At 57.0% G+C, this 12,063-nt stretch overlaps 2 protein-coding genes across 3 annotated transcripts; one reads left to right on the top strand and one right to left on the bottom strand.

Moving 5' to 3' along the window:
- Positions 1-734: 734 nt before the first annotated feature.
- Positions 735-12,063, bottom strand: TRIM72 (tripartite motif containing 72). 2 transcript variants are annotated; one of them, XM_005591737.5, is made up of 7 exons: positions 11,860-12,063; positions 11,042-11,438; positions 6,665-6,760; positions 6,335-6,565; positions 5,229-5,251; positions 2,833-2,951; positions 735-1,600 (listed from the first exon to the last, which is right to left on the bottom strand). In XM_005591737.5, exons 2-7 carry the CDS (start codon positions 11,429-11,431, stop codon positions 1,026-1,028), a joined length of 1,434 nt encoding a protein of 477 aa, XP_005591794.3. In that variant the 5' UTR covers positions 11,432-11,438; positions 11,860-12,063; the 3' UTR covers positions 735-1,025. The 2 variants fall into 2 exon arrangements, with proteins under 2 accessions (XP_005591794.3, XP_073883089.1); XM_074026988.1 differs by lacking the exon at positions 5,229-5,251.
- Positions 8,508-9,476, top strand: PYDC1 (pyrin domain containing 1). Its single transcript, XM_065537666.1, has 3 exons — positions 8,508-8,541; positions 8,694-8,795; positions 9,259-9,476. The coding sequence occupies exons 1-3, from the start codon at positions 8,508-8,510 to the stop codon at positions 9,474-9,476; spliced, it is 354 nt and encodes a 117-aa protein (XP_065393738.1).

Genomic DNA, 12,063 nt, shown 5'->3' with positions numbered 1-12,063 from the left:
GTCCCAGCTACTTGAGAGACTGAGGCATGAGAATTGCTTGAACCCTGGAGGCAGAGGTTACAGTGAGCCGAGATGGCACCACTGCACTCTAGCTTTGGGTGAAAGAGCAAGACTCCGTCTCAAAAAAAAAAAAAGAAAGAAAGAAAGGAGCATTTTTTGACCTGTCTGACCTACTAAATCAGAAACTTAGCACCCTATGCTTTAACAAGTCATGGTTAAGGGCTTTAAAAAGGTGATTTGAATGCATGCCTAAGGTGGAGAACTAAGGGGAAGGCCTTTGGGTAAGGTGAGTCTGAAGTGGGGGACCCAAGGCCTAAGGAGGAGGGGAGTGTGAGGCTGAAGGAGCCCCTTACTCTACAGGTTCTCAAGCTCCTCCTGTCAATCCCCCTACCTGGCCCTGGCCCTCCCTCGCTCAACCTTAGTTTCTGCCTGGAATTCTCAGGGCTCCTGGTTCCCAAATTCTGATTTCCCCACTGACCTGACTCCAGATCTCCCTACCCCACTGGGTCTTGTCCCCAGCATCACCCCAACCCCTCACCAGCAGTCCCGAGGCCATGCCAACCCCCATGCTTCTTTTTTTTTTTTTCCTTTTTTGAGACAAAGTCTCACTCTTGTCGCCCAGGCTAGAGTGCAGTGGCGCAATGTCTGCTCACTGCAACCTCCACCTCCTGGGTTCAAGCAATTCTCTTGCCTCGGCCTTCCAAGTAGCTAGGATTACAGGCTACACCACCGCGCCCAGCTAATTTTTGTATTTTTAGTAGAGACGGGTTTCACCATGTTGCCCAGACTGGTCTTGAACTCCTTACCTCAGGTGATCCACCCGACTCCGTCTCCCAAAGTGCTGGGATTACAGGTATGAGCCACCAAGCCAGTCCTACCCCCACGTCAGTATTCTGGGAGACTCCCCAGTTCCCAGCCCCCTGGGCCCTGGCAACCCGCACCCCACCCTTCTCCCTTCAGACCCGACCAAGGAGACCTAAGCTCCAACCCAGGTCCCTGCGCCCCTCCCGGACCCGTCCGGCGGCTCAGGCTTCGGCGCCTTCGGACCCCACGAGCAGCAGCGGCTGGGAGTTCTTGCCCTTGTCGTGCCAGCACACGTCGAAGAAGGGGTACACGGGCCCAGGCAGGCGCTCGTGGAAGGCAAAAAGCGGCACGAGCGCGTCGGCGTCGCTGGCATCGTAGAAGGAGAGGACGCCGTCGCCGAAGCTCAGGTAGAGGCCGATGCGCGTGGGCCGCCGCTCGGGGCTGCGCAGAGCGCGCGGCTCCTTGGCCTCCACGTGAGCCTCCAGGATCTTGCCCTCACGCAGCCCCAGCAGCCACAGGCCCTGCGAGGGCACCGCGTGCAGGCGCCCGCGGCGGGGCCCCTCGGCCGCGATCACGCCCAGCGCCCAGCGCGGCTTGTCGCCCACCTCCACCTCCCAGTAGTGTTCGCCCTCGGAGAGCTGCTGGTGCGCCACCACCGCCACCGCCTTGTCGAACTGGCGCGGGTCCTCCCCAGCCGGCGGCGCCTTCTGCTCCGAGCACTCCACGCGGCGGCCGGAGGAAGACACCACCAGGCTGGGGTGCGCAGAGCTCGGGTCAAAGGTCAGCTCCTCCAGCGCTGCCAGAGAGACCACGATCAGAAAACCCTAGGTTTCTGCCTCGCTGGGGCCTTCTCCCAACCAATTACAGGCCAGCTTTGTCTCCCCTAATCCTCTTGGCATCTCTGTTCACCGGCTTGGGCCACAAGACCACACCTGGCTCAACTTCAGTTTGCTCAGCTGTGAGATGAGGCCATGATTGCTTTTGCTTCCCTCTAGGGTGGCAGGCAGGCCTGCATTTTCTTTCTTTCTCTCTTTTTTTTTTTTTTTTTTTTTTTTTTTTTTTTTTTTTTTTTTTTGAGGCAGGGTCTCACTCTGTGGCCCAGGCTGGAGCACAGTGGTGCAACCTTGGCTCACTGCAACCTCCAACTCCCAGGCTCAAGCAATCCTCCCATCTGCCAAGTAGCTGGTACTACAAGCATGTGCCACTACACCTGGCTAATTTTTTTAAGTTTTTGTAGAGACAAGGGGTCTCACTATGTTGCCCAGGCTGGTCTCGAACTCCTGGGCTCAAGTGATCCTCCCACCTCGGCCTCCCGAAGTTTTGGAATTACAAGCGTAAGCCACCGAACCCGGCCAACAGAACTAAATTGGTACAAGGCATCACCATCTGAGGCCCAGAACAAGGCCCAAGGCCCAAGGTCAAGGAGCCCGATCTTTACATCAGCCTAGACCCAGTCTCTGAGCCTTAGTTTTCTCTCGAATAAAATGAGGCTGTCTGCATTCCCACCTCCACTGAGGCAAGGAAGGGCTGCCCCAGCAATGTGTATGCCCCAGAGCTCTGTAACCTGCATCATCCAGCTCTTGCAGGGAGGAACTGAGCCCTTGGGCCTCCCCAGCCACAGGACACCAGAGTCACTCTCTAACCCAGGCCAGTCCCCAGGGTTCCAGGAGCTCTGCAGAGCCTCAGTCCCCAATTGGCAGGATTTATCATCTCCACTGTCCAGAGAGCGGCAGAGACTGACCAAGGATCACAAGGCAAGTCAGTGGCTCAGACCTAGGCCCCAGCGTTCCATGCCACCAACAACAGCAGCATCTTCGTGTCAGTCACCCACTGCAAACCCCATGCTCTCAAAGGCCCTCCTCCCAACACAGGTTAGAGGACTGCAGGGGGGAACCCCAGAGGCAAAGGGGCATTGGGTACTTCCTTCAGTGGCCTCCCCAGTTGGGACTGGGAGGCCTCTCCAGGGTGGGTAGGGCCTCCCATCAACTGCCCAGTCACACACAAACCTGAGCCAGTCCCTCCCGGTACCTGGCATCAGAGCCCGGAACATCTTCCTCCACACCTGGAATTTGAAGTCATCTGAGATGATTGGCAGCTGGATGTCCAGACGGGCGGGTGGGGGAGACTCTGCCAGGATCTTCTGCAGCCTGGGGGTGGGGAGGGTAAGGGGAGGCATCTGTGAGCAGGGAGGACAAGGGCTGGGGGGATTCCAGGATCTCTCCACATCGCACCCCTGCTTAAAACTCTTCCTTTGGAGTTTTGATTTGGGAAGATGAGAAAATTCTGGAGGTAAGCACTGGTGATGGTTGTACAATGTGAATGTACTTAGCACCACTGAACTTTAAATGCACACTTAAAAATGCTTAAAATGAGCCAGGTAGAGTGTAGTCCCAGCTGCCCAGGGAGGCTGACTCAGGAGGCTCACTGGAGCTCAGAAATTTGAGTCCAGTCTGGGCAACATAGCAAGATCCTGTCTTTAAAAAAAAAAAAAAAGAAGCTTAAAATTGTCAATTTTATGTTACATATATTTTACCACTGTTTATTGGTCTTTTTTTAATTTTGTTTTGTTTTTTGAGATTGAGTCTGACTCTATCACCCAGGCTGGGGTGTAGTGGCATAATCTTGGCTCACTGCAGCCTCTGCCTCCCGAGTTCAAGCAATTCTCCTGCCTCAGCCACCCAAGTAGCTGGGATTATAGGTGTCTGCCACCATGTCTGGCTAATTTTTGTGTTTTTAGTAGAGAGGAGGTTTTGCCCCGTTGGCCAGGCTGGTCTCGAACTCCTGACCTCAGATGATCCACCCACCTCAGCCTCCCAAAGTGCTTGGATGACAGGCGTGAGCCACCATACCCAGCCCAACTACATTTTTTTTCATCCTTCTTTTGGGATAAGGTCCAAGCTTCTCAGCTTTGCCAGTATACACACACCTACTACCCCAGTTCCTCTTCCCTCCCACTCGCCAGCCCTCTAGCTGGCTGTCCCCTCTCCCAGCAATGCCCTTCTCCCAGCAACGCCCTTCTCCCCACAATGCCCTTCTCCCTGCAATGCCCTTCTTCTTCCAGCAATACCATTCTCCCCACAATGTCCTTCTCCCAGCAATGCCCTTCTCCCAGCAATGCCCTTCTCCCCGCAATGCCCTTCTCCCTGCAATGCCCTTCTCCCAGCAATGCCCTTCTCCCAGCAATGCCCTTCTCCCCACAATGCCCTTCTCCCAGCAATGCTCTTCTCCCAGCAACACCCTTCTCCCCATAATGGCCTTTTCCCTGCAATGCCCTTCTTCTTCCAGCAATACCCTTCTCCCCTCAATGCCCTTCTCCCAGCAATGCCCTTCTCCCCACAATGCCCTTATCCCAGCAATGCCCTTCTCCCAGCAATGCCCTTCTCCCCACAATGCATTTCTCCTCCCAGCAATGCCCTTCTCCCCACAATGCCCTTCTCCCAGCAATGCTCTTCTCCTCACAATGCCCCTCTTCTCCCAGCAGTGTTCTTCTTCGAGCAATACCCTTCTCCCCACGATGCCCTTCTCCCAGCAATGCCCTTCTCCCAGCAATACCCTTCTCCCCGCAATGCCCTTCTCCCCATAATGCCCTTCTCCCAGCAATGCCCTTCTCCTCACAATGCCCTTCTTCTTCCAGTAATGTTCTTCTTCCAGCAATACCCTTCTCCCTGCAATGCCCTTCTCCCAGCAATGCCCTTCTCCCAGCAACGCCCTTCTCCCAGCAACGCCCTTCCCCCCGCAATGCCCTTCTTCTTCCAACGCCCTTCTCCCCGCAATGCCCTTCTCCCTGCAATGCCCTTCTTCTTCCAGCAATACCATTCTCCCCACAATGTCCTTCTCCCAGCAATGCCCTTCTTCTCCCAGTAATGCCCTTCTCCCAGCAAAGCCCTTCTCCCAGCAATGCCCTTCTCCTCTCAATGCCCTTCTCCCCATAATGCCCTCCTCCCAGCAATGCCCTTCTCCCAGCAATGCCCTTCTCCTCACAATGCCCTTCTTCTTCCAGCAATGTCCTTCTCCCAGCAATGCCCTTCTTCTCCCAGCAATGCCCTTCTCCCCGCAATGCCCTTCTCCTCGCAATGCCCTTCTTCTCCCAGCACTTTGCCTAGCCAACTCCTGTTCATCCCTCCAGGGCCCATCTCAAACATTCACTCCATGCCTGGCCACCCCTTTCCCTCCACAGCCCCACTGAGCACACAGTGATGCCTTTGTCCCCACCCACATGTGTCTCATGGCACCAGTCTAGGAGGTCCCTGAGCAAAAGGATCCGTCCAGATCATTTCTGTCTATAACCATGTGTTCAGGCAGGGGTGGGGCAGCAGACTGAATTGCAGGTGTGCAGGCACAGTAGTGAGTGGAGAGTGAGCCAGCTGGTGTCCCTAGAAGACTGGGACAAGTCGGGCAAAGGGGCAGGGCCAGGTTGCTCTCACCTGCTGGTCACCAGGCAGTATTTCTGGAGAGAGAGAAAAAGAGAATGGTGGTGAAGCCGATGTTGGGGACACTGGAGACTTTTGAGGATGAGGTAGACAACTAGAAATGCTAAGTGCAAGGTCAGGAAGAATCAGAAAAGCTCAAAGAGGCCAGATGAGGTGGCTCATGCCTGCAATCTCAACATTTTGGGAGGCCAAGGCAGATGGATTGCTTGAGGCCAGGAGTTCAAGACCAGCCTGGCCAACATGGTGAAACCCATCTCTACCAAAATTACAAAAAAATTAGCTGGGCCTGGTGGCAGGCACCTGTAATCCCAGCTACTTGGGAGGCTGAGCCAGGAAAATCACTTGAACCTGGGAGGAGGAGGTTGCAGTGAGCCGAGATCACACCACTGCACTCCAGCCTGGGCAACAGAGCAAAGTCCTGTCTCAAAAAAAAAAACAAAAAAGCCAAAAGAGACCTAGAACTCAAGGCCACCCCTAACCCTTCACTTTTATGTGGATTACAAAAAGGTATCTTCGCCTCCAAGCAACTCTGATTCCACCTGATAGAAAACTGTCCTAATAGGCCGGGTGCAGTGGCTCGCACCTGTAATCCCAGCACTTTTGGAGGCCAAGGCAGGCAGATTGCTTGAGTCCAGGCATTTGAGACCAGTCTGGGCAACATAGTGAGACCCTATCTCTACTAAAAATACAAAAATTAGCCAGGCATGGTGGTAAGTGCCTATAGTCCCAGCTATGGGAGGCTGAGATTGGAGGACTGCCTGAGCCTACAAAGTCAAGGCTTCAGTGAGCTATGGTCATGCCACTGCACTCCAGTCTGGATGACAGAGTGAGACCCTGCCTTAAAAAAAAAAAAAAAAAGTGTCCTAATAAATATATAAACCGACAAGGTCTGTGATATGAATAGTACTCACTTAATACAATGTCCTTATGCAGTGCTCAGCCTAAACAACCATACAGCAGCCCTGAGGCCTCCCGGACATGTGACGCTGGCTCATCCCTGCCCCTCTCTGGGCCTATCTGACAATGGGATGAGGTCTCTGGGGCCTGAGCAGTGAGGGGGCTGAGGCAGGGAGGGGACGGGGGGGTCACCCAGTGCTCACCATTAGGAACTCAGTCTGCGGCTTGTCGGCCACCTCCTCCAGCACCTTCTCCATCTGCCGCAGCTGCTCCAGGTAAGAGTTCAGGCTCCCCAGCTCCCGGCGCAAGGCGACCCCTGCCTCACCCCGCACACGCTCTGCCTCACGGTCCAAGGAGCCCTCCAGTGCAGCCAGGAACACCCGCATCTTGCCCAGCTGCTCCCCCACGGCCCCCCGGAACTGACGCACTGTCTCCTGCGGGAATGGGGCAGTGATTGACGGAATAAAGGCTCTTGGCTGGAGACCCCTAGCCTGGCCCCCAGCCCCCGAGACATGGCCCTATGAAGTCCTTACCTCCACCTCCACCAGCTGATGCTCCAGCACAGCTACACTCTTCTCCTTGCGCATGCATGCCTCCTGCAGCTGCAGTTTCTGCTGTGGCAGCTGCGTCTGGGGGGCCAGGCATGGAGAAGTGATGGGGATGCCACTCACCCCAAACCCACACCTCCCAACCTAAACCTGTCCTCTGTGGCTCAACCTCAATGCCACTTCCTCCTCCAGCCATCTTCCCATCCCCAAACCCACTTACATGCCTACCAGCCCCAGCTGTTGCTACTCCTGAGGTCCGAATGCTTCCCCTGCCCCTTGCCTATTTTGGTGCGGTTTTTTTATTTATTTATTTTGATGTTTTGTTTTGAGACAGGGTCTCGCTCTGGAGTGATCCTGGAGTGCAGTGTCACGATCACAGCTAACTACAGCCCCAACCTCCCAGGCTTAATTGACCCTATCACCTCAGTCTCCCAAGTCCCAAGTAGCTGGAACTATAAGCACACACCACCATGCCCAGCAAATTTTTTGATTTTTTTTTTTTTTTTTTTTTGAGATGGGGTCTCACTCTGTCGCCCAGGCTGCAATGCAGTGGCACAATCTCAGCTCACTGCAACCTCTGCCTCCTGGGTTCAAGTGATTCTCCTACCTCAGCCTCCCAAGTAGCTGGTACTAATTTTGGTGCACCACCAGGCCTGGCTTAATTGTGATATCTTTAATAGAGACAGGATTTCACCATGTTGGCCAGGCTGCTCTCAAACTTCTGACCTCAGGTGATCCACCCACCTCAGCCTCCCAAAGTGCTGGAATTATAGACATGAGCCACCACGCCTGGCCATGATTTTTTAAAATGTTTTTGTAGAGACAATCTCACTATATTGCCCAGGCTAGTCTCCAACTCCTGGCCTCAAGCAATCCTCCCACCTCAGCCTCCCAGCATGCTGGGATTACAGGTGTGAACCACCACACCCCCAGCCCCTTGTCTGTTTTGTTGACCCCTCCCTGGCCTTGCCTTCCCTGATCCCCTCTGCTCAGCAGTCGGCCCCATAGCACAGGTCTTTGTGAGGATGGCAAACGCCAAAGTGGTTTGGTCTCTCCCACCAGACAGGCAGGCACAGAGCTTGGCACACAACAGACCTCAGGGGGTACGTGAAGGATATATGAAAGAAGAAAGGCAAACTCCCCCTACGCCTGGGCTTCCTCTCTTACCTAAAAGCAGAACATCAGCCTCAGTCAGACTGTCAGCCTAACCCCCACGTCAGCCAGCCTGTACATGCATGGGCTTGGAGTGGGGGGCACGGAATTTAATTAAAATGTCCCCTGCTGGCCGGGTGTGGTGGCTCACGCCTGTAATCCCAGCACTTTGGGAGGCCGAGGTGGGTGGATCACAAGGTCATGAGTTCGAGGTCAGCCAGGCCAAGATGGTGAAACCCCATCTCTACTAAAAATACAAAAATTAGCCGGGTGCAGTGGCAGGTGCCTGTAATCCCAGCTACTCGGAAGGCTGAGGCAGGAGAATGGTTTGAACTAGGGAGGCAGAGGTTGCAGTGAGCCAAGAATGTGCCACTGCACTCCAGCCTGGGAGACAGAGCAAGACTCCGTTTAAAAAAAAAAAAAAATCCCCTGCATAGACGAACCAAACACTCCGTGGTCTAGATCTCACCCAAGACCTCAAATACAAATATGCAAATATAGGAGAGCTCCCAATACTCCTGCCAAAGAAAATTTTTTTTTTTTTTTTTTTTGAGACAGGATTGCCTAGGCTGGAGTGCAGTGGCACAATCACAGCTCTGCATCCTCGAACTCCTAGGCTCAAGCAATCCTTTTGCTTCAGCCTCCTGAATAGTTGGCACTACAAGCATGAGCAACCATGCCAGGCTACAAAGCCACTTCTTTGCTGGAAGGTGCCTGGCCATGGAATGAGTTCCACTCCTGCCTCCATGACTTCCAACCTGTTTCCTCCTCTGCAGATTGGGAACAGCAATCCCCACCTCAACAATTTGGTGCCCCCACTTTCCCAGGGGAAACTAGGGGACCCTCTAGGTGGTGTTTGCAGAGTCCCCTTCCGGCACGAGCCACAGGGTTGAATATGAGCTGCCAGATCAGTCTCCTCCCCGGTTCATCCCCGGGGGCGGCGGCTCCACCTGCTGCAGGAAAGGTAGGACCTGATGGCTCCAGGCCCTCCCAGGCTCAGAGGCTCAGGGCTGAGCCATAGGAAGGAAGCGAGAGGCCATCCTGAAGGTGCTGGAGAACCTGACCCCGGAGGAGCTCAAGAAGTTCAAGATGGGCTGGGCGGGGTGGCTCATGCCTGTAATTCCAGCACTTTGGGAGGCGAGGCGAAGGCGGGCGGATCACGAGGTCAGGAGATCGAGACCATCCTAGCTAACACGGTGAAACCCCCTCTCTACTAAAAATACAAAAAAAAATTAGCCGGGCGTGGTGGCGGGCGCCTGTAGTCCCAGCTACTCGGGAGGATGAGGCAGGAGAATGGCGTGAACACCGGAGGCGGCGGAGCTTGCAGTGAGCGGAGATCGCACCACTGCACTCCAGCCTGGGCTACAGAGCAAGAGTCAGTCTCAAAAAAAAAAAAAAGAAAAAAGAAAGAAAATAAAAGAAAGAAAAATTCAAGATGAAACTGGGGACTGTGCCACTGCGCGAGGGCTTTGAGCGTATCCCGCGGGGCGCACTCAGGCAGCTAGACATCGTGGACCTCACCGACCAGCTGGTCGCCTCCTACTACGAGGACTACGCAGTCGAGTTCGTCGTGGCCGTGCTGCTCGACATGGGCATGCTGGAGGAGGCGGCACAGCTGCCGCGGGCCGCGCGAGGGCCACTCTGAGCTGGTACGTGATCTAGGGACCCAACCCCGCTTCCTCGCCAAGGACCCAGGCGTCGGGTCCCGCCCAGAGCCTTCCTGTTCCCCTCCTCCTTCAGGGTCCCTCCTGGGGTCTTCCCTCAGACCTCCGGCCAGCCCCTCCCGGCGGCGAAGGGCTGGGCTGCAGCGAACCCCGGTGGGCTGCATCTCGCCCCACTGCCCCCTTCCAGGCTCCTGGGCTGCCTGGGCCCTGTTCCGTTTCATGGGTTCCGTGCTCTCTTCGCAGATAAAGACGGGCAAGGTTGGGCGAGGTTGGAATGCGCTCAAAGCCCTCGCGCAGTCGCACAGTCCCCAGCTTCATCTTGAATTTCTTTCTTTTCTTTCTTAAGCACAGGTGTGCTGGGATGGGAGGGCTCCCGGGAGGAGGCTCCTGCCCTGAGCTAGGAGACCACCAGCTAGGCCTGGGCTGAACTGGGCCAGGCAGGAGCTGGCGGGACTGAGAGGCTGGGTCCTTGGGAAGCCCGGGGGCCTCGAATACCAACGAAAGGACGGTAGTCTACCCCCTCTAGGAGGCAGGCCAAGGGAAGGAGTAGTGCAACGCCTGTGAAGCCAGCCCCGCGCGCGCACCAGTAGCGTAAGACGACGGCAGTGTCTCCACCTCGGGGACCAAGGACGCCTCCGTGCCTCCAGACCCCGCCTCCTCCAGCCCCTGCACCTGTCATTTCTTCTTCCACTGCCCAATAAATATTCATGACAGATTTTCCTGGGGCTGCGCGCACACGTGCCCGCCGGTAGCTACACGCGTGTGCTTTTGCCACACGTATAGCACGCACTAGCCAGTGTGCGTGGGTCTCTATTTGCCTCTGTCTGGGTGTCTGCTGAGTACCTCGGGACGCACACAACCACGTGTGGGCTCCCAAGGCGTTCGGGACTTCCAGCTCCACCCAGAAAAACATCCTGGACGGGGCTCTCGGTGCCACCCTGGGTCCGCGCACGCAAGTGCAGATCCCGGTTGCCTGGCCCTTCCAGTCTCCCTTTTGGTGAGGCCCCGCCTGGGGACCGTGAGGCCAGCCAAAGTTCCGAAGTTTCAGGGGTGCGTGGGCCTCCGCTGAGCACCACAGGACAGCCCTGGCCCGGCCGCCTGGCTCGGCCCGGAACGCCGCGCCTCCATTCCAAAGTGGGCCAGCGCCGCGCAGGGAGCCTGCCCGACCGGCCCACCTGGTGAAGGAATGAGCGCGTGGGCCGTAGGGGCTGGTCAGTCGCTGCTCCGCCTGGTTCCGGCCCGCCCATCAGACCAGCCCTGGGGCTCCGCCCTCCCATCTCCAGGTCCCTCTAGAGGCTAAGGCCGGGAACCTAGGTTTGCTCAGCCCCCTTCTCGCCAGTCTCCGTCCCTGCGCGGCTTTCCTCTGTCAGCCCCGCCTTCAGCTCCTCAGACACTCTTTCCTGGCTGCTTCGCCCCGCCCCCGACCCCGGCAACTCCAGGTCCTCTTTAGAGACTCAGAATCCAAATCAGTACAGCGACCTCCCCAGCGGCCAGCCCCCGCGCCGCCGAACAACCCCTCCGACCCCGATGCGCTCGGATCCCGCACCTTGAGGCGTGCGTGGGCCTCGGCGGCGGGCAGCAGGCGATGACCGCGGTGCGAGCCGAGTGAGGCGCACACTCCGCACACCAGCGCGCGGTCCTGCTCACAGTAGATGCTCAGCGGGTCCAGGTGCTCCTCGCAGTGGCCCTGCGGCACCTGGGCCAGCCCCTCCACCAGGCGCGCCAGCTGCAGGTTGGTGCTGAGTGCCTGCGGCCGCGTGGGGGCCTGACAGCAGGGGCAGAGAACGGTGCCATCCGCCGCCGGTTCCCCGGCCACGCGGCCCAGGCAGGCGCGACAGAAACTGTGGCCGCACTCGGCTGTCACGGGCGCGTCGAACAGCTGCAGGCACAGCGGGCAGGACAGCTCCTGGTGCAGGAGGCCGGGCGCAGCCGACATGGCGGGCCTGGGTGGAGGAGGAGTCGGTTAGGGGGACCCACGGCGCCGTGCTCCCGGCCCAGCCCTGGCCCAGGCCGGGCCCGCCGCGCCGCAGGGAGAAGCCGCAGCCTGTAAAGACCTCCCATCCTACACTGGATGGGGCTCTGACCGCCAAAGGGGAAGAGGAACTCGGTCTCAGGTCCAAAAGTAGCCTCCACTGCAATTCTCAGCTCCAGCTCCAAAAATATGCTCTATTGGTCAACCCCAGTTCCTGAACACAAGCCCAGGTCCTAGCCCACTGTCCTTGCCCTCGCCTTAGCCCCAGGCTTCAGCCTCTGACCTCAGCCCTGGCCCCAAATTCTCCAGAGCCCCCACTTCGAGACTCCCCTCCCCCACTTTACCAAGATCTCCAGCCCTCCCCTCCCCCCCTTCCAGCCCACGGGACTCACAGGTCTGGTTGGAGATCTTAGGCTGAAAGACACTGGAAGGAGGACCGGTAAGGGTCGAGCCGAGCTGGACTGGGGTCAGGGCTGTGTCCAAAGATCTGAGACAAGCAGCAGGCTCCAAGCAAGGACAGGGACTCACAGGGGAAGCTGGCAGTGGACACCACGCGTGATGGGCACACAGTGCTCAGTGGAAGACCCTCCCAGACT

This window comes from Macaca fascicularis, chromosome 20 (genome assembly GCF_037993035.2).
Source record: "Macaca fascicularis isolate 582-1 chromosome 20, T2T-MFA8v1.1".
NCBI lineage: Eukaryota > Metazoa > Chordata > Mammalia > Primates > Cercopithecidae > Macaca > Macaca fascicularis.
Note: the sequence above shows the minus strand (reverse complement) of the source record. Positions and strands in the feature narration are given on the sequence as shown.

What these genes read in the sequence shown, in the direction of transcription:
- PYDC1 (XM_065537666.1), top strand. Translation starts at nt 8,508, where the DNA reads ATGCCAGGCTACAAAGCCACTTCTTTGCTGGAAG. An exon ending in AGCCACTTCTTTGCTGGAAG is followed by an intron (nt 8,542 to 8,693) that starts GTGCCTGGCCAT and finishes TGGTGTTTGCAG; the next exon opens with AGTCCCCTTCCGGCACGAGC. An exon ending in CTCCACCTGCTGCAGGAAAG is followed by an intron (nt 8,796 to 9,258) that starts GTAGGACCTGAT and finishes AAAAGAAAGAAA; the next exon opens with AATTCAAGATGAAACTGGGG.
- TRIM72 (XM_005591737.5), bottom strand. Translation starts at nt 11,431, where the DNA reads ATGTCGGCTGCGCCCGGCCTCCTGCACCAGGAGCTGTCCTGCCCGCTG. An exon ending in ATCAGCTGGTGGAGGTGGAG is followed by an intron (nt 6,566 to 6,664) that starts GTAAGGACTTCA and finishes CCATTCCCGCAG; the next exon opens with GAGACAGTGCGTCAGTTCCG. An exon ending in CGCAGACTGAGTTCCTAATG is followed by an intron (nt 5,252 to 6,334) that starts GTGAGCACTGGG and finishes CTCTCTCTCCAG; the next exon opens with AAATACTGCCTGGTGACCAG.